Source organism: Manis pentadactyla, chromosome 17, assembly GCF_030020395.1.
Source record: "Manis pentadactyla isolate mManPen7 chromosome 17, mManPen7.hap1, whole genome shotgun sequence".
Lineage (NCBI taxonomy): Eukaryota > Metazoa > Chordata > Mammalia > Pholidota > Manidae > Manis > Manis pentadactyla.
In genome coordinates, this window is record NC_080035.1 from 65,832,461 (window position 1) to 65,858,074 (window position 25,614).

Below are 25,614 nucleotides of genomic sequence, written 5' to 3' on the forward strand. Positions count from 1 at the left end.
TGGGTGGTGCCTGGTGTTCTGGGGTGGCCTGGGCAGTCGAGAGTTGGCATCCAGGGGACCATGACACAGGCCGTGTGGTGTGTGTGATCCACGTGGAGCTACGAGATCAAGCTGGCCTGAGCCTTGACATAGGTGACTGACAGCACCTCCCTGCCTGCAGAGGGTAGTGCCAGCTGCCCATCGCTGTGCTTGCTTCTGCACTATGTGTGAGCTAGTCAGGGAGCCTTGTGTGCATTATCACCATTTGTATGTTCTTTCCTCCGACACGTGCCTGCTGTGTGCCTGGGCACACAAAGATAAGCTGCTGTGGGGCAGCGTGCAGGTGCCAGGTGAGCCGGGGGACCACCTGCAGCTCTAGTTCCCGCCGAGTCCTGAGAGGCCTCCCTTTGCAGAATGTGGGGTTTCATTCAGCACCATTCGCTGAGCACTGCTGAGTGTGCTCAGGAGAGCAAGTGAGCCCGTCTCCCTGACTCGGACCAGAGGGCTGACCCTACGAGCCAGCACAAGCAGCCCCGGCAGCCCGTGGAGACGGCCCTGAGGTCCTTACGTCTGTGGGGACAATCTGCCTTCTCATTTAGAGGCAGCTGTAGGTTCGCGTGCAGGATCCCGTGTCCCCCCTCCCCAGATTCCTCCAGTGGCTCCATTCTGCAAACCGACACACCATGTCACAGTGCAGACAGACATGGACAGTCGACACACGGGGCGTCCCCACCACCACAAAGACATTTCCCTTTTATAGACACACCACCCATGTCCTCTCCTGAACAACCCCTGAGCTGCTGTCCATCCGCACAGCCTTTCATTGCTTGAACGCCCCGTACGCGGGCTCACCTAGAGGTGACCTTTGGGGGTGGCTCTTTGCACTCGCCCGGCGTCAGGGATTCACGCAGGTTGCTGCGCCTTCCGGCAGCTCGCTGCTGTCACTGCTGAATAGTCAGCAGTGTTCCGTGGTGTGGAAGGACCACTTTGTTTGACCACTCGCCCACTGAAGGATGCTAGCGTTCCTCCCGGTTTGGGGCAACCATGAACAAAACTAATAGAAACGCCCCTGCGCAGCTTCTGCGGGACATGAGTTCTCGTTTCTCAAAGATAATCGCTCACGAGCATGAGTGCCGAGTCGCATGGTAGCTGCACATCTGGCTTTTAAAGGAGCAGCCGACCAGCTACCTGGCAGGTGCCCTGCTTACGCTCCCACCAGCAGTTGGGGGAGGGGGGAACCAGGTCCTCCACAGCCTCCCCGGGGTTTGGCGGGCATGGCTGTTTATCTTGTGCCCATTTCCGGATGGGTGCACGGTGGCATCCCGCGGCGCCGTGCGCATTCCCGATGGCTGGCAGCGGTGAGCACCTACCGTGGGCTTATGCTGTGGGTGTGGCCTCCTCAGCGGAGCATGTTTGCACTGCCCGTTTGCTGACAGGGCTGTGGGTTTAGGCTGCTCACCGGTTGTGTTGAGAATTCTGTGTGTAGTTCAGGTGCCGGCCTTCTGTCAGACGCATGGTTTGGAAATACTTTATCCACATCTGTCTATTGCCTTTTTCTCCTCTTCACAGGATTTTCCACAGAACAAAGCTTGTAATTTTGATGGCATCCAATTTATCTGTTTTTCCTTTTAAGTATGGTACTCCTGGTGTCAGTCCTAAACCCTAGGTTCCCCTAAGCATTTTTCCTAAAACTTTTGGAGTTTTACATGTAAGTTCGAGTTAGTTTCTGTGTGAGCTGTGAGGAATAGTTCATGGCACTTTCCAGTCTCTGGGCATCGGTGCTGCGGCGTCATTTGTGAGGTTGCTCTGCTTTCCTGCTCCGTCGGAGGTGCCGGGCATGCTGGTGGGGGCCTGTCTGCGGTGTGCGTCCCGTGCCGCCGCACGGCCTTCCTCACTGCGGTGGGACAGGTTCTGACGTCAGGTGCCTGGATTCCTCCCGCTTTGTTCTTTTTCAAAATTGCTTTAGTTTTCTGGCTCCTTTTTGAAGGCTTCGAAATAATCTCATCTACATCTACAAAATATTTTGCTGGGGTTTTCGTAGGACTTGTTTCAAACCTGTGTTTTGGGGGAAGCCACATCTTTACTGAATTGAGCCTCCCTTCCGGGGAACACACCGCTCTCACCATCCATCTAGACATTCTCAGGTTTCCTTCATCAACGTCACGTGGTTTTCTGCAGACCCGTTCAGTACATGCTCTGGTTTACACTCACATATTTCATTTCTTAAGCAATTGTAAGTGGTGCAGTATTTTCAATTTCAGCATCTATGTATCCATTGCCACATATATAGAAATAAAATTTATTTTTGTATATTCACCTTGTTTCTTGGAGCCTCACTGAACTCACCTGTTGCAGGATTTGTCGCGTGGGGTCTCGGGCATCTTCTCCACGGTCAGGCCACGTGCAAGCAGGCACAACCGGGGCTCCTCCTTTCCCGTCTGTACGCCCTGCTTTTTCGTTGTCTTTGCCAACAGCACTGGCTAGAGCCTAAGGGCGGCGGAAGTGGGTGTCCTCGCCGTGCCACCGCCCTGGGGTGAGGGCGTCGCTTTTCACTGTCACCCCTGTAGTGCTGGCTGCAGGGTTGCTGTGCAAGCTCAGACCCAGCTGAGGGAGTGTCCCTGCAGCCCGACCTTCCCAGAGGGGAGCTGGGCTTCCCCTTCCTCCCTCCATTCCCGTGCCAGTGTCTCCATGCCGTTTCCCTCAGCCGGCTGTCCTGACGTGCGCCCGGGACTCCCACCCCTCCTGTTTCAGGTCAAAGCCGCCTTAGACGCGTTGGCGCAGAAGATAGCGACCTTCACCGATGTGGGCAACAGCCTGGCACACGTGGAGCACCTCCTGAAGGACCTCGCCAGCTTTGAGGAGAAGTCCGGCGTAAGGACGGGGACCAGTGTGGGCGGGAGACAGCCTGGAGGCGGTGCTCACAGCACCAGCAAGGCTGCTCAGGAAGGCTCGGGATTCGTGCTCTCCCGCCATCCAAGTGGAGGCCCCCCGCCCGAGTGACGTCCACAGGCGGAGGGCTGGCGCCTAGCCCACCCCTCCCTTTACCCTCACCCCAGCCCACCCCATCCCCCACCTCCGCCCTCCCCGACCCTCACCCTAGCCTCCCACCTCCACTGTCCCGGACCCTCACCCCCCAGCCCCCCACCTCCGCCCTCCCCGACCCTCACCCCCACAGATCCCGTGGGACATCGCAGCCTGCTGGCTCTGATGGGCACCTCCTGAGCCGCCCTCGGGGGCTCTCTCTGCAGGCAGCCGTGGAGCGGGCCCGCGCCCTGTCCCTGCAGGGCGAGCAGCTCATTGACGACAAGCACTATGCCGTGGACTCCATCCGCCCCAAGTGCCACGAGCTCCGGCACCTGTGCGACCAGTTTGTGGCCGAGGTCGGGAGGAGGAGGGGGCTGCTCGGCAAGTCCCTGGAGCTGCACGGCCTCCTGGAGGCGGTAGGCCCCGGCCCCGTGCCCCCAGGCAGGCCCTCCTTGCCCCTGCGCCACTCGCTGGAAGCCGGCCCCACGCGCTCCCATCTGAGTGCCTTCCTTGTGGCCCAGACAGTCACCGCTGTTTCTAGAGCTCATTTGCCACAACTAACAATTTCTTTAAAAGAACCAGAAACCTGCCACCAAGCCAGCTCCGCGCTTTGCCCGTCCTCCTCTGCATGCATGGCAGCCTGGGGACTGTGCCTGGCTCTGGGTCGCTGTGCCCTCTGCAGAGCAGACGTGGGGCCCAGAGGCAGGAAGATGAGTGGTGCTGACATTCCCAGGCACGTGGCCGTCCCTGGACCACGTGCGAGGCAGCCACAGGGCCCAGCAGCACAGGCTCAGCACAGACTCCTAGACTCAGCGGCTAACGTCTGCTCTCTCCCTCTGCCACGCTTCCCGTGCCAGTCCATGAAATGGTGTGACGAGGGGATCTACCTGCTGGCCTCACAGCCTGTGGACAAGTGCCAGTCTCAGGACGGCGCCGAGGCAGCTCTCCAGGAAATCGAGAAGTTTCTGGAGACCGGTGCAGAAAATAAGATCCCAGAGCTCAGTAGGATTTACCAGGACTATGAACCCATCCTCACCCGAGACCTGATGGTAAGCCAGCTGGGGCTTCTCTCTGGCAGCTCACCTGTGCCAAACGGCAGGGAGTGCCCCCATGGTGTTGGCAAGACTGGGTTAGTGGCCCTCCGAGGACTCCGGGCATTCGAGAGAGACAGCACAGAGGTCATGTAGCCCAACTTTCCCTTCAGTGCAGAGGAGATGTCCACACCTCCTGTGCGCGGTGGTTTTCCTGCCCCCCCCAGGGGGTCGCTCCCTGCCAGGCGTGTTCTTCATGAACTGGCCGTCCCCGAGGCCCTGTTCCCTGCACATTCCTCTCGATGCTGTGCTGCTGCCAGGCTCCTCCTCACCCTCACTGCCGGCCAGCTGTCCTCCCCCCGTGGGGTGGCCCAGCAGGCACTGCCCCTCTGGGAGGCCCTTGGACACATGGAGGGGCTACATGTGTCCCCCACAGCCGGCTTCCTGTGGGCCCTGCACCCCTCCTTTCCCGGGGGCCTCCCAGCCTCTCCATCCACAGAGCAGAGCAGGATGGCTGCCCTGGGGGCTGGCACTGCGTCATAAGCACTTGAAACAGAGTTCGTGCTGCCAGGCCAGGTCTGTGCAGGCAGCTCTGTCCTAAACTGCAGAGGCTGACCCCTCAGGGCACCTGCTGACCACTCCATCCACCCTGTCACTTCAGGAACACGTGCAGAAGGTCTTCCAGAAGCAGGAAAGCATGGAAGAGATGTTTCACCGGAGGCAGGCCAGCCTGAAGAAGCTGGCCGCCAAGCAGACGCGGCCTGTGCAGCCAGTGGCCCCCCGGCCAGAAGCGCTCACGAAATCACCCTGCCCCTCCCCAGGTATTTGCCGTCACTGCTGGGGCCTCCCCTTCCCCAGCAGGCCTAGTCCAGGGGCCAGCACCCATTTTGAAAATAAAGTTTTATTGGCGCACGGCCCACTCATTCATTCAGTCTCCCATGTGTTGAACGGTTGCAGCAAAGGGTGTGGCCCATGGCCCTGGAATGCCTACGACCCACTGAGGGACTTTCCTGGGCTGTTTGCCCCACTCCAGTCTCCCCCAGACCCATCTGTCAGGGCTGTTGCCAAAGGAGTTCCTTCACACAGCTCTGACCCCAGCCCCTCGGCCTCCACCCCTCACAGTCCTCGGAGGTCAAGCGGACGCCACACCGTTTCCCGGAGGCCTCTGACCCCTGTGGGGTCTCAGGACAGGTTCCTCTCTGGACCAGGCAGCCTGGCCTGCAGCTCCTCCCTGTTTTCCCTGGGAAATCCTCACCCTTCACTGGGCTGCTTGCTTTTGTCTGAATTAAAATCAATTCCGGGCACTCCTGGAGGCCCTGTTTCTCTCCCCCAGCGATAAGATGTGAAGTCGCACCTTCCCCTCCCACTTCTCTCCAAACCAGGCATCCGGAGGGGTTCCGAGAACTCCAGTTCTGAGGGCGGCGCGCTCCGGAGAGGGCCCTACAGGAGGGCCAAGGTGAGGTCACCCAGGCCTTGCGCCAGCCTCTCCTGCACAGTCAGCACCCCGGGAGCGTCCGCCAGGCCCTGCACGAGGCTCTCCCGCCTCTCCTGGCGTCCTGTGGGGACTGACACGGCAGCAAGCCTGACGCCAGGGCCTCGGGCTGCGCCTCCTGCCTGGAAGCCCCACGGGCCGTGTGCTTGTCTCTCCCCAGAGCGAGATGAGCGAGAGCCGGCAGGGCCGGAGCGGCTCCGCGGGGGAGGAGGAGGAGGGCCTGGCCGTCTTGCGGAGGTGGGTTTCCAGCTTCCCAGGCGGCACAGAGAGGCTCTGGGCCAGACGCGACCCCTCCCGGAGCCCAGCCTCGGTCACAGTCTCAGTATAAACAAGCCAGAGTCGGTGGTTCATCAGCTCCCACCCCAAAGCCACAGAGCAGGAGCGAAGCTGACACGTGGTGTGCACACGCGTGCGTGCGTAGTGCACCATATAGGGAAGAATGAATGTGCCTGTCCTGAAACAAGATGTGTTTTCCTTAGAAAAGCCACGTTTTGCTGGGTCCTTGGGTGGGACTGGTGGTTGGAGATGGGTGGGGCCTCCCTCACCTCCTGAGCCCCAGGAGAGAAGGCTCTGTGCAGCCCTGTGCAGGCCTGTGGGCTCACGGGCAGGCCCCTCCTTGGCGGGCTTGGCGCCCTGCACAGGACCTCCTGGCCCCTGGAGCTGTTGCTCCGACCCCTTCACCCCTCCTCACACATCCCCAGCCCTTCTGAGGCTCTTACAGCTCATCAGCTGTGGGCTCCTTGCACAGACATCCTTCCCGACAGTGACCGGGGCCGCATCCTTCCCTGCACACCAGCGCTGATGAGGTCTGAGCTCTGGAGCTGACGGGAGTGTCCCCCCGGGGCTGGCGGCCCCTCCCCGTAGAACTGCCTTCCCACTGAGCTGCACTGCTCACCTTTCCACAGAGGCAGCCCGTGATCGTGTCCCCACTCAGATGGGTACATAGGGTGCCCGCACGCTGCCCTGCCCTCGGCCCTCCCACTGGGGCGTCCTGCCCAGGTGCTCACACTGCATCTGTCGCCCCCAGACAGGAGTGCTCACCTCCAGCTCCTGGTGAGGGGTGCCCAGGCCTCTCTCCTCCCTGTTTAGGAGCCCAGACCCTGAGCTACAGCAGGGCTTTGCCGAGGCCAACAGGTGATCTGGAGCTGAGCACCACAGTGCTCCCAGCCAGGGCCCCCTGGGTTTCCCCGTGCCGTGTGGCCATGGGAAGCTTGGTCGTAGGCAGTTAAGAGGTGGTCCTCATCTGTAAAATGAGGTCTGAGCAGCGGTTTGCAAGCCATGCCCCTTCTGGGCACCATAACATGACAAGCATTTGTCCAGTCACTGCTGCACCCATTGTGCAGGAGGCTGGTGGTGGGCACTGGGTGGCTGTGTGAAGGCCCGGGAGGGACGGCTGGGCAGGAGGCAGGACTGAGTCGGGGGGAGCCCTGCAGGCGGCCGGAGGAGATGGGCTTGTCCTTTGCTCTGGACACAGGGGCCCACCTGTGCCACTGCCTCCAGCACTCAGGCTTTCCCTTCCGTCTCTGCCCCCGCCCACCCCCAGGCACGTGATGAATGAGCTCCTGGACACGGAGCGTGCCTACGTGGAGGAGCTGCTCTGCGTCCTGGAGGTGAGCCTGCAGGGGTTTGTGGGCTGGCTCGCCCCGCAGAGACCCCCAGCCTGGGGCAGACGGTTATACTGGCGACACCTCCAAAATCGAAACAGACTCGTGTCTGTTGGTGGGAGAAAGGCCAAGTTTGCTGGAGCGGATTTGCTTGGGGATGGTGTTCGTGGCGATGGGAGCCCACCAGCCACCGTCATACGCAGCCGTGGGGACCCTCGGAAGCCTAGCAGCAGGGGTGTCAGGCAGGAGCATGGCCCCCGGTGTGGGAACACCGGGACCTGGAGCCCCTGGGATGGCTTGGTGCCTGGGAGGCCAGGGGCTTCTGCCTGCCAGAATGTTCTATGCCCTGACCCAGTGGCCACAGTGGGGGGGTGGTTGCAGTCTGGAGACATTTAATAATTCATCAGGTGCCCACGAGAGGTTTGTCCTCATGGGAGTCACTGAATTACAACAGTCAGAAGGCGGGTGGCGCCTGGCGCCTCCCAGGGCTGGTGCTGCTTGTCATGACTGTCACTAGGGTGGCACCAATGAGTGGACACCAGGTACATTGGCCTCCAGAACCAGAGAGGTCGTGTGCCAGCTCGGCCACATGTGAGCCCGGGCCTCTGGTGGGCGGCTTGGCACCGGTCCCACAGTGTGGCAGCTGCTGGGCCAGATGCTGCCTGACCGCTGTCCACTTCTCCAGGGCTACGCTGCCGAGATGGAAAACCCTTTGATGGCACATCTCCTGTCAGCCGGCCTTCAAAATAAGAAGGACGTCCTATTCGGGAACATGGAGGAAATCTACCACTTCCATAACAGGTGGGCCTTCCAGATCACGTGCACGCCTGGGGTGCCAGAACCCAGGTGGCCCGGGCCGCACTCTGCTGGTATACGTGGTCCGTCCCCTGGTATACGTGGCTCTCAGCAGGGACAAGCTCTCTGGGAGCCTCAGACTGAGCAGCGGGCTCGGGTGGGCCATGCCCAGGCGAGTACCTGAGCCGGGGTGAGTTACACAGGGGCTGCCCACCCCCAGGGGCAGACGCCTCTGAGCCCTGTCAGTGCCCCTGCCCCACCTTCTCCCTGTCCTGCTGGGCCAGCAGAAGCCCCCCACCCCACATGTGTACGTCTGGCACTTTGGGGTGACCCTGAAGGTCTCACCACTTAGCAGGACCCATTCTGTCCTCAGGCCCGTTCTTGAGAGGGATGCCAGCAGAAGTCCTATTCCTCAGAGGGCTGTCCGAGGCCCCTCTGCAGCTTCAGGAAACGCGTAGACAGTCCCTGAGCGGGGCTCAGCCTCAGCTCCTTGAGGTGGCAGGAGCTCTGGGGAAGGAGATGAGCAGGACAGAGGGAAGCAGCCGGCCAGCTGGCACATGCCTGCAGGCCCGGAGAAGAGGCCAGCTCGGGCCACCTCTGGATATCAGGGCTCCTCAGGTCCTGAGCCCCACTGCACGCCTCCGCCCTGTCACGGGCACCTCCTTCACCCACTCATAAAGGAGGCACCAGGCCTGCAGCTGAGCCCTGCCCCGGATGCAGGCAAAGCCTCCCTTTCCACAGGGATTGCACAGAACTTGGGAATTAAAATGCGCGAGTGGCCTGGACCCTCAGCATTCCTGGCTCTGGGCTGCTGGAGTCTAGGCCAGTCCTCAGGCACCCGGCCCCTGGTGGCTCTAAGGTGCAGTACTAGTGAACTGATCCCCAGGGGACTCCCCTCCTGGGGGCGTTTACCTCGATGGACAAATGCAGGTCAGCAATGCAGAGGGGAGAGCCCAGCACCCAGGCTCAGGGGCAGTGCTGCGTGGGGTGGGTCCCTGGGGCAAAGCCAAGACCCCCAGGACATCTGCACGAAGCCCACAGAGCTTCACAGGCTCGGGCTGGGCTTTCGGAGCCTCCGGAAGCCTCCTTTTGATTTGCCTCATCCCACGTCTGCTGATAAAAAAGGAGTGTGACCACCAACGCCAGGAACAAAGGGGCCCCGACAGCTCACACCCACCTGACTGGGCAGCCAGGCCCCAGGAGTGTCCGGTGGGGGCTGCAGGCCCCCGGGGTCGGATGGCTTGTGCTTGCCCACAGAAGCCCCTGATGTGTCCAGAGTTAGGAATAAAAGTCCGGAAGACAACGTCTATTAACGTGTTACAGATACCATCTCATTCGGGTTGTTTGTTCTGCAACCTAATGCGAACTCTTGTTTGTCTAGAATATTCCTGAGGGAGCTAGAAAACTACACAGACTGCCCGGAGCTGGTCGGAAGGTGTTTCCTAGAGAGGGTATGTATGTTTTTAAATGTATACTTTGCTGTGCCTTAGACTTTCTGGTAGGGCCAAAAGAGCACGATTTTTCTAAAGCCCAGTAATCGGTTCGCAGGAGAGCAGAGCAGCCAGACAGTGGCTTACCAGTGTGAGGCGAGGCCGAACGTCGTGCCCGCGTTCATTCGGGGCCTGGCCTTGCCCTGGCTAAGACCCCCCGCGCCCCAGATGCTCTCTGACCCTTATCTCGCTCCTCGTAGAAGTAGCGGACGCCCACCTCCCTCCGGGGCCGGGACAGTCAGCTCATGCGGGGGCTTGGGAGGCGAAAGGAGCTGCGGGGTGCAGGGCCCTGCCTTCTCCACACAGCCCCACGTGATCCCCCTACTTACGTTGCTCTCCATAAACACTAGCTACCCACACGGGAAGCGCAGCTCCCTCACGCGGTGGAGCGAAACACGCCAGAGCTGAGACTTCATCATGGAGCCGGGTCCAGGGCAGAAGGGAGGAGAGGAGGGGCCGGTGTTTGTCCGACTCCCCTGGGGCGGGGGGTGCTTCTCGCTGCTACTCGGGAATGGGGAGCGGAGAGTCACGCTGCGGGTCCGGATCGTACCAGCAGTGCGGGTTCTCTGTCCCACCTGCCGAGTCAGCGCCTGCAGCGGGACTGCGTTTCAGCAAGCCGGCCGGCGGCTGGGCTGGGCTCCCATGCGGCACACACTGTGGGCTGCGCTCTGGAGGGCCTTTCTGGGAAAGTCTGGGTTGGCCCTGCGCTCTTCCTGGCCGCAGGCCCGCAAGCCGAGCTGACCTGGGTCACAGAGGTGCAGGACTGGCAGCCGAGGGGCTCCTGGTGGGGGTGTTCCCTGCTGCCCCACAGTGAGGGACATGGCACCTGAGATGCGAGAGGGGACCCGGGCTCGGGGAGGCGCCACCGTGGCCCAGAGGGCAGGGCATGGCTGGGAGCGGGCTCTGCCCGGGTGGCACTCCGTCACCTGTCCCCGCCCTGGCAGATGGAGGAGTTCCAGATCTACGAGAAATACTGCCAGAACAAGCCGCGCTCCGAGAGCCTGTGGAGGCAGTGCTCCGACTGCCCCTTCTTCCAGGTACGTTCGCGCCCTGCTCGGTTTCACCCCCTTTATTACCGCAAGGAACGGGACTGCCTAACCCGGGGTCTGGTGGTTACAGGAATGCCAGAAGAAGCTGGACCACAAGCTGAGCCTGGACTCCTACCTGCTGAAGCCAGTCCAGAGGATCACCAAGTACCAGCTGCTGCTCAAGGTGACCCGTGGCGCCCGCCAGCTGCGCCTGAGCGCCATAGCCTCAGAGCCTCCCTCGCCCCGCGTCTGCGGGTCCCTGGCTCTTCACAGACCCCCGTGCAGGGCCTGCTGTGCGCTGGGGACACAGAGGTGAACAGGCAGGCGAAGCCTGCCCACAGGGCACGGGCCCTAGGGGTCTGTGCGGAGTCCCTCTGGGGCTGGCTCTCTGCAGGCTGGCCGGGGCGGCTCCACGAGGCCTGAGCGAGTGAGAGGTGTGAAGAGCACCCTCTAACCCTCAGATGTTTGCTTGGGTGCCAGACTTGGAAGGAAAGAGCAGTGGGTTTAGCAGTGGGGAGAGGTGAGCTACACAAGGGTGTGCACCCCCGAGGCACCAGTGGGGCCCGCACCTGCCAAGTCTGGCTGAGGGTGCAGCTCAGGGGATGTCCTGATTTGCAGCGCCTCTGGGTGTTGGGCCAGGTGGGTGGCAGGCCTGCAGGTATGGGGCAGGCAGCCTCCTGAGGTGCTCCAGGCCGGGACCCCTGGGCTGCTCTGCAGGGAGGGTCTGCACGTCCGTGTGCATGCCTGGGCTTGCCCCTGTGGGCTCCACACCATGTGTCCTAGGGTCAGTGCTGGGCACTGCCCGGCGCTGCACTTCCGGGGCAGCACAGGCATCCCCAGTTCTCCAGACAGCAGTGGGCTCAGTGTCAGACGGTGTGCGGACACATGCTTGTCCTCCCAGGAGATGCTGAAATACAGCAAGAGCTGTGAGGGAGCCGAGGACCTCCAGGAGGCGCTCAGCTCCATCCTCGGCATCCTCAAGGCCGTGAACGACTCCATGCACCTCATCGCCATCACAGGCTATGACGTAAGGACCCTGCAGCAGAGACAGAACCTGGAGCCAGGCGCCGCACACCCGTGGCACTGTGCCACAGAGCTCCCGTGTGCAAGTGTGTCACCTGGGGTCTGCAGAGCTGCTCTGACTTGGGGGACCTGGGGTGGCCCCAGACGAGCAAGCTCCCAGTCTACAGGCCACAGGGCCCGCCTGTGCAGAACAGGCCAGGATGCTTCACCTGGAGGCACATCTCTGCATAGACACAGCTCCAAAACCTTGGCGCCAGGCCTTTGCCCACGTGGGCATTGTGCTGGTGCCGCACAGGCGTCGCGTGGCACAGTGCAGCTCTCCTCTCTGCACGCTATGGGCCAGTACACGGGCCGGTGGGCGTAGCAGCTGGACTTCTGTGCCCTCCTCTGCGCAGGCTGCCTCACTGATGTTTTTGCCCTTATAAGTCCATTCAGTGCTCATTCTCAGGTTTTTTAAGATTAAACTTAATAGGATTTATTCCTAGAGCAGTCTTAGGTTCTTGGCAAAATCGAGGGAAGGTCCAGAGGGTTCCCGTAGACCCCCTGCCCCACACATGCACTGCCAGCCCCCCACCAGCAGGGACACGTGCCACAGTCGAATACCCACGTGTCATGTCATTGCCCGGAGTCTGTAGCGTGCGTCCGGGTGGCGCTTGCTGTTGTCTGCCCCGTGGGTCTGAACAGGCGCGTGGAGGCCCGCACCCCCCCATTGCAGCGTCACAGAGCGTTCCGCGGCCCTGGAACCCCGGCCCCACGGTCCCTGCTCCCCACCTGGGCGCCCCGGTCTGCCTCCCGTGTCTGGCTTTGCCTTATGCAGGTGGAGTCCGATGGGGTGCAGCCTTCCCAGACGGGCAGCACGCACACGGGACCCCCACGGGCACCCTGGGTTTTAATGCTCCTCCCGTCACCATGTGCCCTAGGGGAACCTGAGCCAGCTGGGGAAGCTGCTGATGCAGGGCTCCTTCAGCGTGTGGACAGACCACAAGAGGGGCCATGCCAAGGTGAAGGACCTGGCCCGCTTCAAGCCCATGCAGAGGCACCTGTTCCTGCACGAGAAGGCTGTGCTCTTCTGCAAGAAGAGGGAGGAGAATGGGGACGGGTACGAGAAGGCCCCTTCCTACAGCTACAAGCAGTCCCTGAACGTGAGTAAGGCTTGTTTCCAGCAGCTGCAGATGCCCTGCACTGGCGCCAACAGGCCGACTGCTCCACGCCCGGCTCTGGCCCGCACCTCTCACCTCCAGGTGTGGGCGTCGGGTCTCTGGTGTCCTCAGCCCCCACCCCATGACCACCCCATCATCTTGCGCATGCACCAACGCCTTTCTGAGGCAAGGTGGGGCCGTCAGCCTGCCCGCTGACCCCTGCCTCCTGTGCTTCGCTGCCAGATGATGGCGGTTGGCATAACAGAGAACGTGAAAGGCGACCTGAAGAAGTTTGAGATCTGGTACAATGCCAGGGAGGAGGTGTACATCATACAGGTAGGCTCTGCACCCACTCAGGCGGCACTGGGGACTAGGGGCCCCCGGAGGGCTTCTGATAGGAGCTGGGGTCTAGAGTCTCCCATGGAGTCTGTTGCCTGTTCACTTAAGGGCACTGTCCTGGGCTGACCTGACCCTGAGCTGACCCAGGACTAAATGCAGGGAAGCCAACAAGGTGGGGCTGTTCCAGGTGCCCAGCTCCTGTTTCCTGGGTGGTGCAGGGCAGTGTGGCTAGTTTGCCCAGCTCTGCTGGCAGGAGGGGTGTCCAGGCCTCACGGCACTGGCAAGGGCAGGGGTGGTGGGACTGTGAGGGCATCTGTGAGCCCAAGCAAGACCCTATGGCGGGGCCAGCCAATGGGATCCACCCCTGACACGCTTGGTGGTGTGTCCCGGGCTACGGGCCACCCTGTGGGATGCAGTGACCACAGCAGCACAGGGCACGTAGTGTCCACAACTCACAACACCCATGCCAGTGTGGCCAAGCCTGAGGGCCCCGCAGGGCTGAGGTAAGGAGGCAGCCCCTGATGGGCCTCGGGCTCTGCAGGAGCAGCCGGGCAGCTGACCCTGCCCACCACAGGCCTACAGCACCCCAGCCTTGTGCTGCACTGTGGCTGGACAGCTGTCCCAGCAGCTGCTCCTCCTCCTGCATCCCTCGCCCTGGAAGTTGAGAGCCTCCTTGTGGGAGTTCAAATCCCCCTACCCCCATCGCCTAAAACCATGTCAGGCTGCTCCCAGCTTCCTGTCCACTCTGGGAGAAGCTCATCACAAGGGCCAGTTCTCTGAGTCAGACCTCGGCGAGTGTGCAAAAGGTGTGTTGGCCTGGCGGTCAGCCCACTGGCTGCACTGCAGTGGCCTGGGACCAGGCACCACCCGTAGGGACCTCTCTGCAACCCCAGTGCCCTGGGGGTGTCCCGAGGCAAGAGAACAGGCCCCTGTTTATCCCCTTCTTTCTCACGATTGCTATGACTGTCCTCGGACGTTTCCAGAGTAGGTGCCAGACTGCGTGTCTCTAGGGAATGGGGGCCGCCACTTCCATACATGTCTTTGCGGTGTAGGCGCCAACTCCCGAGATTAAAGCAGCGTGGGTGAGTGAGATCCGGAAGGTGTTGACCAGCCAGCTGCAGGCTTGCAGAGGTGAGAGGGCCCTAGACGCACAGGTGAGGTTCTGTAGCCTTTAGAGCCAAGGCCCTGTGTTCGCCCTTCACCACGGGGGTCTGTTTGTGTCCCTGCTGCAGAGGCCAGCCAGCACCGAGCGCTGGAGCAGTCTCAGAGCCTGCCCCTGCCTGCGCCGTCCAGCACAAGGTAAGGGCTGTGCACGCCCCCAATGCCACCGAACTGGGAAGAGTACCGAGTAGGGGTTTGCACACGCCACCAAGTTGGTGGGGCTACTCCACCAGAAGCTCCTCTTGGGGTCCCGTGGGTTACTCTGGCCCAAGGCCCCTCCAGCCTTGTCCTCTGGGACCACATGGCGGTGGGTTAGCTTCAAGCACATGGCCCTACTGCCAGGCCAAGACCAGTCCGTCACCTGCTTGCTTTCTCTGGGAATCACTTCCCGTTACCACCACACGTGGCGTGCGCCGTCCCAGATAACAGTCAATCAAGCGTCTGAGGATGGCAGCGCCTCAGGGGCGCAGTGCACACGCCAGCCCCACACGGCCTCAGCTTGCCTCTCTCTCCTTATTTTCCCTTTGTTATTTTATTCACTTACTTGGTTTTCTACACATTACTTCTCCTGTTTCTTATATAAACCACATCTAATCACCCGTGGAGCAGGATACCGAGCAGGATACCGTCTAAATAATCAGCCCATAGAAAAATAGTTTCAAGAGAAACTCAGCCCCCCAACTACTTAATGGCAAGGAAGGTGGCACTTGTCCCCGCCTGGCTCTGTCCGAGTTGAGCCTGGAGGTGACGACCCGCGCAGCAGCAGCGCGCGGTGCTCCCGGGGCCAGAGAGGCGCTCAGCGCCTGCACCTCAGAGCCTCAGGGAGGGCCTGAAAAACTGACCGGGCAACGTGCGGTTTCCTTTCCGACATGTCTGATGCCATCAGCCCCTTAAAAGGCAACACGAGAAACGTCAAAAAGTTGGAAGAAAGAAAAACGGATCCCCTAAGCCTGGAAGGATATGTGAGCTCAGCGTCATTGCCAAAGCCTCCCGAAAAGGGGAAAGGTGGGTGTCTGCGTGGGCTGTACCGGGCGCTGCCTTGGGTGTCTGGGGTGCATCCGGGCCAGTCTCTGTTAGGACAGAGCCCGGGGTCACGGCGCCTCGCCCGGAGAGCCCCCTGCTCACGGGCGGCATGTGCTGTCCAGCACACCCACCCCAGGGAAGCGCCCCGGGGTGACCTGACGTGAGCCCCCCACGCCGTCCCTTTCTCTTCCTTTGTAGACGACACGGTCACTAGCTCTACCTCGGAAAGCTCTGCGCTTTCCGCTGCAGGGCTTTGCTAACCTCAAAGGGCAAAAAGGTAAAAGGCACCCAGCAGAAACCCGCGCCCTGGGCGTGTCCCCCACCGTGGTGTCTGCGTCGTCGTGCAGTGCTCACTTGTGCAGGTGGTCTTGGGGGGCCATCTGCCCCCTTCTCCGAGGTGGCCATCTGATCATTGCTCCTCTGCGTCACTTTGTTGTGCTGAGCTGGAGTGTCTGTCACCCATGCAGCCTAAGTTCTTTTCGGGGGCTTTTCTTTGACAAGATGGACGTGAGCTTGCCTCAGGAAGGCCCCTCGGGAACCGGAGCGCCACTGGCTTGTTGGTCCCGCTCCTCCCATAATGCCCTCCCGGTTTCTTGCCTTTCTGCTCCATCTCGTGGGCGCTGACCTTTCCTGCTGGTGCTAGAACGCTGGCGTCCGCTGTCAGCCAGGCGCTGGCTAGCGCGCAGGGCACAGAGTCCCTGTGGTGGTGAGCTCTACACGCAGACCAGTGCTGCTTGGCAGGGAACTAGGCGGGAGGGAAGTATGGCGAGGTGACACACCAAACACACCCGCCGTGTCAGGCGGGTTGTTAGAGGACCCCGCCCGGTGCTCACAGCCAGTGTTGCCCAAGGTTCTTTCACTGGTCCAGACAAATGGAGGGGTTATGGTTTTCTTCCAGTTTCTAAAATGCTTTTAAGTTGGCCTCAAACTTAAAAAAAAAAGGAAGGACCGATTCTGACCATATGTTTTGCTAAATATGGCAAGTATTCAATCTGCATATATTTTTGCAAAGCTAAGAAACGGTGCATAGAGGCGGCCCCTGAAAACCACACCAGCTGCCAGCCAGCTATGCTCAGGCCTCCCTCCTGGGCCTCCCCTGCCGGCTGAGCTGCGCTCACAGGAAGTGTTCTGAGCCAGTGGAAACCAGCCCTGTGGACGTCTGTGTCCGTCCCAGCGTGAACTGCCGCTCCCCGCCTCCTGGGCCCTCTGCCGCGGCTCCTCACGCTCTCTCCTGTCATGTTTTTGCCTCTTCCTCCTTCTACAGCTTCTCCTACCAGTCCTGACAAAAAAGCTAAGCGACACGAAGTAAAGAGCGATCCTACACCTCTTGGTTTACGAGGTAGCGTGGCTCAACCTTCTGGACATAGCCATTTTCCTGTCCGGTTAGGGGTGCTGTCTGTCTTCCATTACTGCCATCTAAGATGCAAAGCGAAACAGGTCTCTGCTCGCCGGGAGTGAACTGGCTGCTTTGCTCAGAAGCATGATGCTCCGGCCAGGATGCTGGGAGGGCGTCCTGCTTCCCGGTGACCCCACAGCAGATCCGCGGGAACCCACTGAGCTACCTGCTGGCGGGCGTGCAGGCAGGGCAGGGTCGGGCTTCTGCACTCCGGCTGCGCCGGCTGCAGGGCACCCTGAGCGTGGGCCGTGCCGCACGAGCCCCTCCCCGGCCTTCCCACTGTGTCCTGACACTTCCTGCTGGAAGCACAGGACAGGGCGGACACCAGGATCCTGTCGGGCTCATCTGATGGGGGCAACAACAGTCGTACAGACAGACAGGGTCAGCTCCATGCTGCAGCTTGGGCCCCCTCCTACTTGCCCCCCACATTCCCAGGGTAGAGCCCTCCACAGGGGAGACGCAGATTCCTGTGGCCCAAGTGAGTGTCTCAGGTTCAATCACAGAAAGGATTTCACTTCCCGAATCTTCCTGATTTTCCATCAGTTGTGAAGGTTTCCAAGGGGTGTATGCTGAACCAGCATCCCAACGCCCCCACCCCAAGACCACTCCGGGGCACCCATGGCCTCTCTGGCCTCCAACAGCCTGCACCCCAGGACCCAGGCCATAGCCGTCCTGCGGCCCCAGAGCACCACAGCTCAGAGACCAGGGCCTGCCCACCCTGCCCCTGTTCACAGGCAAGGAAGCCGGCGGAGGCTGCGAGTCCCCAGGCCTTGGGGAGGGGCGGCATCTCCCCATGGACAGCCTCTCGGGAGCGCCTTTTCTCCCCATCGCACGTTGGCTACCCAAGGGGGGGACATCCCCCTCCGTGGGAAGCAGCCGGTGGACCCGAGCCTGGCCACAGCGGCTCAAATGCTGGCCAGGCACCTCTTAGCGCGGTTGTCTCCTCACCTCTAAGATGACTGAGACCACCTCGTGAAGCAGCGATGGGCGTGCCCTGGGCACAGCACCTGGCACTGCCAGGGCCGCATCTCCTCCCCTCCCCCCTCCCTCTCCCGGTTCTCCAGGCGCCTAGTGCCCCCTTCCTGAAAAGTTCGCCAGTGCTGTTACTCAGCAACATCAGGGGCTATTTTACAGGGGCGGGTGCGGGACGCCCGCGCAGCCCCTGCGCGCCCCCTAGATCGAGGGACGCCGCCCCGATGCGTGGCATTCATGCTGCCCGGCACGGTTCCCGGGTGCGGTCGCCGTGTCTGCTCCCCGCCCGCCGCCGGCTGCGCCGCAGGGCCCCCGCTGGTGCTGGTGCAGAGGGTCCCCCGGCCCCGCGCGGGGAAGCGAGCGCCACCGGCGCCAGACCCGAAAACCCCCTTCTGCGCAGGCGGCGAGCTTCCCGCCCAGACGCGGCCGCGGAGCCGCGGGGAGGCCTGTCCCCCTCCGCCTGACCCCCTCCGCCTGACCCCTGCCTCGGACACCCTGCGCCCTGTTCCCCGGGAGGCCTCGTGCGGCGCTGGCTGCAGGGAGAGCCCCTGCGGGGCGGTCGGGGGCCCTCTGCCCCCCGCGGTAGGGTCCCCCTGCCCTGGAGCCCTGGGGGCGCCCCGCTCCGGCCTCCCCGCCACAGGCCTCCCCGCCTCTGTGGCGTCGAGGACGGGCGGGCGCGCATCCTGTGCCGGCTGCTCTTCCCGGGGAAAGCGCGCTCCCGCCGCCCCAAGTACGACCTGGGACTGGGCCTGCCTCTCGGGTCCCAGCACCACTGTCCCCTGGTTGAAATGCCGGTTAAAGGTACGACGGCTGTGCTCTGACGCGGAACGCGGCCCCGGCGGCCACACCGCTGCTGTCGTGTATTGTGCTTGTTCAGGAGTAGGAATTCTCCATCTCCCGCCTCCCCAGCACTTAACTCGCATTGTCCCCCCACGATGGGAGATGATGGCTCCTTGGAGATGCCCCCTAGTGAGGAATGTGCGCGTCTTGGGAAGCAGGGCCCGCCCATCAGGCTGGAACCCCGGCTCCCAGAAGGCCCAGGGGCACGATCCGTGTCAGTGGCGTCCGCGGCCTTGAGGCCGGGCTTCTCACCTCGCAGCCCTGGGGCACCCTCGACAAGTCACCATCTGTGTGCGGCCATGTGCCTTGCCCTCGGCTGGGTGTTGAAGGTCACCAGCGCTAACCGGAAGTGCCTTTCCTTTGACGGTGTTTGCTCGACACAGATGGGTGGTGATGTCTTCTGCTAGTTGTCCCTTGGGGTCTCCTGAAGCTCCAGGGCCTGTGGACCTACAGGGAGGGTCTGGAAAGTCGTTTCTGGGTCTGGTCAGCCTGGGGATGGAAGCAGGAACTGGGGACCCAGCTCCCCGGGCTGTTCACACAGCTGAGGCACATGTGTGGGCGTTTCGGAAGCCTGCAGACTGTGGTGCTGTCTAACCAGCTCCTGGGAGGCGGGCAGGCCCTGCCGGGCGGCACGTTTCCAGGGTCACAGACACTGTGGACACCTTTGGGCAGGCGTGTTGTTGAGGCTGGTCTCACTAGGGCCTGTTCTCCTCAGGTTGGAGCAGAGCCTCTCACCCCTTGGAGGCCCCAGCGGACAACGACGGCTGGTCAAGTGCTGAGGAGCCAATCAATTCCTCGGACGCCGAGGAAGAAGGCAGAGTGGGCCCCTGGAAGCTGGTAACCTCGGCTACCTGGGGTGGTCATCGGGCACCACGGGGCCCGGGAGGGGAGCTGCAAGCAGCTGTGCCCACCCACCTCCCCGTCGGCTCGCTGTCAGCCCCCGCGCAGTAGGGCTCTCCTTAGCAGGAACAGGGCGCAGCCCGATTTGCCCTCAGACAAGTAGACTGTCAGGAGCCCTCTATCGCTCTGTGTACACTTCTGTCTCACTCTTGAGGAGAATCGACGTTTGAAGTGTGGGTTTGTGTTCTGAGCAAGGGCCTGTCTTAACATGAGCAGCAAGGGGAAGCTCTGCATGTTAAATCAGTAGAGTCAGAATCACACTACACAGTGGGTGCTGCCCTGGTGCTGGTGAACGGGCACTCGGCGGCGGAGGGCAGGTGCAGGGAAGTAGGTGACGGGCGGACAGGCCAGGCTTTCTGGAGGAGGCCCGAGGGTGAGCAGTGCCGGGTGTGGGGGCATGGAGGGGCTGCAGGCCTGCGGGGAGACTGAGGCTGTGGGCGGCGGCACACCGGCAGGCCCTGGTGGGGGCTGGACTCTCAGCGTGGCAGGTGATGTGATCTTGGCTGTTCAGGGCCCACCGTCCCAGGAGGCATGGCTGCTCTGTGAGGATAAAGGGCTCTCACCCCCGTCTCCAGCCTCCAGACCCTGCAGCCCTGCATCCTATCCTGCATCTTTGCCGCACTGAGTCCTGAGTGGTGGTGTTGCCGAGCGAGGCTGAGGTCCCCCGCACTCCGTACCTGCTCCCTCTTCCTGGGCCAGCATTCATGACAGCTCCGTCCACCGACGAGCTGAGCATCTCTTGCCTGCCAGGCACTGTCTAGGAACTGAGGACAAAGCAGACAGGACAGAGGGACAGAGGGGACTCTCCCTTTGCCCAGGGAGGCAAACACTAGTAAAATACACCGCGTGTCGGGTCTCAGCCGCCAGGCCGGGGAGGGGAAAGCATCGCAGCAGGAGCGAGTGGCAGGTGCAGGCCCTGCGCCACCAAGGGCTGTTTGCGGTGTCTGCGCCCAGCAAGAGCTTGGTGTGGCCAGAGCAGAGGCCAGCGAGCGAGACCAAGCCCCCAGAAGGCCTTCTTTGGGTTGGTGAGGTTTGTTAGCCTGCCTGTAGTGTGAGACCCGCTTGCCCGCACGAGGAAACCCTCCCAGGTTGGTTAGTGGTCGCCAGAGGCCCCAGCGTGGCAGCCCCAACAAAGCGCATATCCTTTCTCTTGTCACTGGACATGGGAAGCCCACTCTGTGGGGCTTGGGCTGCTGGTAGACGGCACCGCAGTGCCCCAGGGGCCTAGGGCAGCGGACTCTCTGAGCTTGTGCTCTGTGCCCTCCTGACCAGGCTCCAGGCAAGTACACTGCCGTGGTGGACCAGGACAAGGGAGGCCCCAGCATGCTGGCTGTGAGAAGTGGGGATGTGGTGGAGGTGGTCCAGGAGGGCGACGAGGGCCTTTGGTAAGCCACCCATGGGGTGCCCGTGCCCACAGCCTGCCAGAGCATGGGCCAGAGCCCTGATGACTGCCCCTTACAGGTACGTCAGGAACCTGACCTCCAGCCAGGAGAGCTGGGTGCCAGCCGGCAGCCTGTCCACACTCCTCAGCAAGTCCAGCTCGGCCCAGTGCCTGAGCAGCTCAGGTAAGGCACCCGATGCGCACTGGCTGCCCCTGGCCCCCGGCCTTCATGGCTGCGAGCCTCCTTAGAAGCAGGGCCTGAGTGTGGCACCGGGCCCCAGCCGCAGCGTTCTCGCCTGGTCTTCCTGCAGACTCCAGCACAGGGTCGGCCCTGCTGAGCAACTCCTCCAGCTGCAGCGAGAGCTGCGGGGGCCCCCTCTCCGACCTGCAGGGGTAGCGCCGGCCCTGGGGTCACGAGAGCCATCTGCGAGCCTCTTAAGTTTTCCTTTGCTTGGGCTTGCTTAGTTTGGTGAGGGGACCGTGCTCTAGACACCGGGAAAAGGAAGACCCTGACGAGAACCGAATGCAGAGCCACCCGCTGCCCACGGAACCTGGTGGTGCAGGACGTGGGGGCATCTAGATGAAGGTTCCAGAAGATTCTGCCCTCCAGCCTCCATGCCAGGACCCCTCGCCAGGGTGCAGAGCTGGTTCCCCAGGCAGACCACGGCGCACTGAGCGGCCTAAGAAAATCAGACGGGGTTGGGGCCTGTGCAGACAAGCGACAAGGCAGGGCCGCCCTCTGGCCTCTGCCAGTGCCTGGGGCACACCCCCACCCCCACGCTCGGCTCTGGGTCCCAACGTTTCTGGTCCGGTGCTTACTGCAGACTGTGGAGCTGCGCCCAAAAGAAGTGACCGATTCACTACCCAACAGCTGGGGGAGATTTTACCTTTTACAGATTTTTTTTAAGCAGGGATTGATTGATTCCATGGCCATTTTTGTGATACTTTGGCCTCTAATCTTTACCAAGAATCACTGTGTTTACATGAAATGACGATTTGATACTGTATTTGATACAAAACTATTTTTTGTTACTGGGGTTTACACGGCAGCATGTGTTTCTACCACCGGCTGATTTGCAGGATGCTCAGGTGGACATCGACGGCACTTTCCAAAGCCCACCCGATCACAGGAGAAGGAAATCACCACCCTGCAAATATCGGCAGCGTTTCCACAGACAAAAGCAGTGAGAAACCAAGGAGATTCCTTTACCTGTGTAGATGAATTTTCAAAAGAAAATTTAAACTATAATTTAAAATACTAACTTTCTTTCCTACAAAAAAAAGAAGGAACTCAATTTTTTTTTAACTAGTTTCAAATTAGGATATTTTTATTGTTTTTAAAGAATTAGTAAGAATGCAGTGGGGCGGGGCGTCATGTGAACCGGCGCTGTCCCCCAGGCTCATGGAAACCTGAGCGAGCTGCCCCTCTGCCCCCCACGCCGCCGCCGCCGCCCGCTCACTGAGTGACTCGCCGGCGATTGCTGTGTATGATCACCCCGAGTGCGGAAGTTCAGAGTACAGAGCTTATTTTATTCCGATCAAAGCAGAACTGGAAAGAAGACTCTTGTTTTACCTTCCGTGTGTGTTTCAGATTCTGTTATTTGGGAACTCTGTATCTGGTGCGGCAGATACTTTTACATGTATGTATATATGTCAGCGTGTGTACATATGTATCCAATGTGAGGGATTATTTATAGTCTCCATGCTGCTGGAAATGTGTCACTTTACAGCCCTCCGTGAGTCCCCACCTGCTGCGGCCCGAGGCCAGCAGGCTTCCTCCCTCCCGCCACGTGCAAGACCATTGCTAGCCAAGTCTCTTGGAGTTTGTCAATAAAACAGAGAACGTGTAAGACTCGGCAGCCTTTGCTCTGATGTGTAAGTTATTCGAAAATGGTGTGTCTCATAGTTAATGTAGCAATTGTTCAGCCACCATTCCTGCCGCCTCAACCTGGGATTGCCCACCGTTTTTTGTGATTTCTTCCTCATAAAGGCACTTTAAAACTTCACGCATTGAAAAACCCAAGTTCTTCATTCTATGACGGAGTCGGAATAAACATCAGCAGCTCTTGCTGTCTGCCTCCACCCATCAAAAGCACAGAAAGCCTCACGTCTTCAGTCCCCAGCCCTGCGGGGTCCTATTTTGCTCACCTGGGTACACTGTGGCAAGCACACGTGAAAACAGAAATGAGGCAGGCAGGAAGCATAACCTAGAGGATGTTCGTATGCTTTATTTTGTCAGAAAGTGAAGATAAAGTAGCAAACTTATGTGCGAGGTAAAGGTAGCCAAAGAAATGTAAAATCACCATGTCAGGATGAGAATACAGCTGATAACTTCTAAACCGGAAAGGCAGAGAAAGAGGAGAGAAAGGTTGTGGCTCCAGTAAGAGAAGGTAGGGGTGTGGGAGGGGAAGCATGACCCGCAGAAGGCGGAATGTCATGGAGAGGCTGGTGCAGATGTTTCTCAGTCGTCACAAATGTGACCATGTTACACCGACTGGCTGGAAGAATATCAAATCAGATGTGACAAATAACTGCTCAAAGAACCCATAAAGCAAATTATACGAAAATTGAAAATAAAAGAAAGAAAAAGAATCTAACAAACACTAACTGAAAGGAAGCTGGGATAGCAATATTGATAACACAAAACGGAATCTAGGATGGCCAATAGCAAAAAAGGGCACTGTCAGGAACTCACAGGCATCCAACAAGTATGAGCAGAAAGCAGCAGGCATGGGTGAGATTTTAATTATCTCATAGAAATTGATACCCACTTGTCCCTAAAAATATGCATTATTTCCCAACACACATGGAACATATTTACAAAAAAAAAATCAAAAAGTTATTTGGAAATTTGAAAGTGTATTTCTTTTCTTTTTATTTTTTTTATCTTGGTATCATTAATCAACAATTACATGAGGAACATTATGTTTACTAGACTCCCACCACCACCAAGTTCTCTCCACAAACCCCATTACAGTCACTGTCCATCAGCGTAGTGAGAGGCTGTAGAATCACTACGTCTTCTCTGTGCTGTATGACCCACCCGTGCCCCCCACTACATTATGTGTGCTAATTGTAATGCCCCTTTTCCCCCTTATCCCTCCCTTCCCACCCGTCCTCCCCAGTCCCTTTCCCTTTGGTACCTGTTAGTCCATTCTTGGGTTCTGTGATTCTGCTGCTGTTTTGTTCCTTCAGTTTTTCTTTGTTCTTATACTCCACAGATGAGTGAAATCATTTGATACTTGTCTTTCTCCACCTGGCTTATTTCACTGAGCATAATACCCTCCAGCTCCATCCATGCTGTTGCAAATGGTAGGATTTGTTTTCTTCTTATGGCTGAATAATATTCCATTGTGTATATATGTACCACATCTTCTTTATCCATTCATCTACTGATGGGCACTTAGGTTGCTTCCATTTCTTGGCTATTGTAAATAGTGATGTGATAAACATAGGGGTGCATATGTCTCTTTCAAAGTGGGCCCCTGCATTCTTAGGGTAAATTCCTAGGAGCAGAATTCCTGGGTCAAATGGTATTTCTATTTTGAGCATTTGAGGAACCTCCATACTGCTTTCCACACTGGTTGAACTTGTTTACATTCCCACCAGCAGTGTAGGAGGGTTCCCCTTTCTCCACAGCCTCGCCAACGTTTGTTGTTGTTTGTCTTTTGGATGGTGGCCATCCTTACTGGTGTGAGGTGATATCTCATTGTGGTTTTACTTTGCATTTCTCTGATAAGTAGCGATGTGGAGCATCTTTTCATGTGTCTGTTGGCCATCTGAATTTCTTCTTTGGAGAACTGTCTGTTCAGATCTTGTGCCCATTTTTTAATTGGATTATTTGCCTTTTGTTTGTTGAGGTGCATGAGCTCTTTATATATTTTGGATGTCAACCCTTTATCGGATCTGTCATTTATGAATATATTCTCCCGTACTGTAGGGATCCTTTTTGTTCTATTGATGGTGTCCTTTGCTGTACAGAAGCTTTTCAGCTTGATATAGTCCCACTTGTTCATTTTTGCTTTTGTTTCCCTTGCCCAGGGAGATATGTTCATGAAGAAGTTGCTCATGTTTATGTCCGAGAGATTTTTGCCTATGTTTTTTTCTAAGAGTTTTATGGTTTCGTGACTTACATTCAGGTCTTTGATCCATTTTGAGTTTACTTTTGTGTATGGGGTTAGACAGTGATCCAGCTTCATTCTAGCTGTGAAAGTGTACTTCTAATGCATGAATTCGAAAGGGAATGTCTTGGGAATTCAGATATATTTAGGACTGGACAGAATTATGCAGACCAGAGCTCAGTGGTGCTTCTAAAGCATAGCTTAGATTGACAGTTACAGCCTAGCTGCGTTTAACTTTTTCTATGACAAAAGAAATGAGTTAAACATTTAAAGAAGCTGAAAAGTAAGACCAGTAACCTAGAAAGGAACTAGTACAATTGAGAGAAGAAAATATGAAAATCAAAATATATCTGTGTTGCCCGTGTTGTGCCAATGCCCAGCCAGGGCTGAGGGCCTCTGACCTGGAGCCCCCCACTTCTGAGGGAACGGTTCAGGGTGGGGTGCCATCCGCCTCTCCATGGGAGGGGTCAGATGCGAATCAGCCGTGAGCCGTACCCCAGACAGAGCAGCCGTTTCAAAGCCTGAGGTTCCCAGGAGAGTTCAGAGATGTTGTCCAGGGGCGAGGGGGGTTCAGACTGCAACCAGGGAAAAACGTTTCCCGTCTGTGCCTGTTGGGGCCTCTGCCTGGTGAACACAGGTCAGCAAATAAACAACAGGAGGTCAGGAGGCAGTCTGTGCCAGGGAGCCAATAAATGAGGCCGGGGCCGCCTTGAGGAGGGCTCTGGGCGGGGCCTAGGTGAAGGAAGGGTGCGCTGCCCTCCAGCCGTGGGATAGCTGGGATGGGCATCGTGCAAAGGCCCTGTGGCGGGAGCAGCGAGCTGAGGGGAGTGGTGGGAGCCTGCAGGCAGGATGAGACACAGCTTCATGCCCTGTGCC

The 25,614-nt window shown here is 59.2% G+C and overlaps 1 protein-coding gene across 10 annotated transcripts in view; it reads left to right on the forward strand.

The window, feature by feature from the left end:
* Positions 1-22,476, forward strand: part of MCF2L (MCF.2 cell line derived transforming sequence like) — an 87,122-nt gene extending 64,646 nt beyond the window's left edge. For 6 of the 10 annotated variants that reach the window (XM_036904771.2, XM_036904770.2, XM_036904769.2 and 3 more), the window contains 22 exons: positions 2,731-2,850; positions 3,228-3,419; positions 3,861-4,052; positions 4,696-4,855; positions 5,417-5,490; positions 5,687-5,763; positions 7,070-7,136; positions 7,816-7,931; positions 9,307-9,376; positions 10,360-10,452; positions 10,535-10,627; positions 11,345-11,470; positions 12,387-12,608; positions 12,849-12,941; positions 13,997-14,075; positions 14,177-14,243; positions 14,992-15,110; positions 16,393-16,467; positions 19,052-19,173; positions 20,509-20,621; positions 20,698-20,801; positions 20,929-22,476. In XM_036904771.2, the coding sequence (XP_036760666.1) occupies positions 2,731-2,850; positions 3,228-3,419; positions 3,861-4,052; positions 4,696-4,855; positions 5,417-5,490; positions 5,687-5,763; positions 7,070-7,136; positions 7,816-7,931; positions 9,307-9,376; positions 10,360-10,452; positions 10,535-10,627; positions 11,345-11,470; positions 12,387-12,608; positions 12,849-12,941; positions 13,997-14,075; positions 14,177-14,243; positions 14,992-15,110; positions 16,393-16,467; positions 19,052-19,173; positions 20,509-20,621; positions 20,698-20,801; positions 20,929-21,014 (2,460 nt within the window). In that variant the 3' untranslated portion in view covers positions 21,015-22,476. Of the gene's footprint in view, positions 1-2,730; positions 2,851-3,227; positions 3,420-3,860; positions 4,053-4,695; positions 4,856-5,416; positions 5,491-5,686; positions 5,764-7,069; positions 7,137-7,815; positions 7,932-9,306; positions 9,377-10,359; positions 10,453-10,534; positions 10,628-11,344; positions 11,471-12,386; positions 12,609-12,848; positions 12,942-13,996; positions 14,076-14,176; positions 14,244-14,991; positions 15,111-16,392; positions 16,468-19,051; positions 19,174-20,508; positions 20,802-20,928 lie in introns of all 10 variants that reach the window. The other 4 variants (XM_036904772.2, XM_036904767.2, XM_036904768.2 and 1 more) reach the window with 3 other exon arrangements.
* Positions 22,477-25,614: the final 3,138 nt, after the last annotated feature.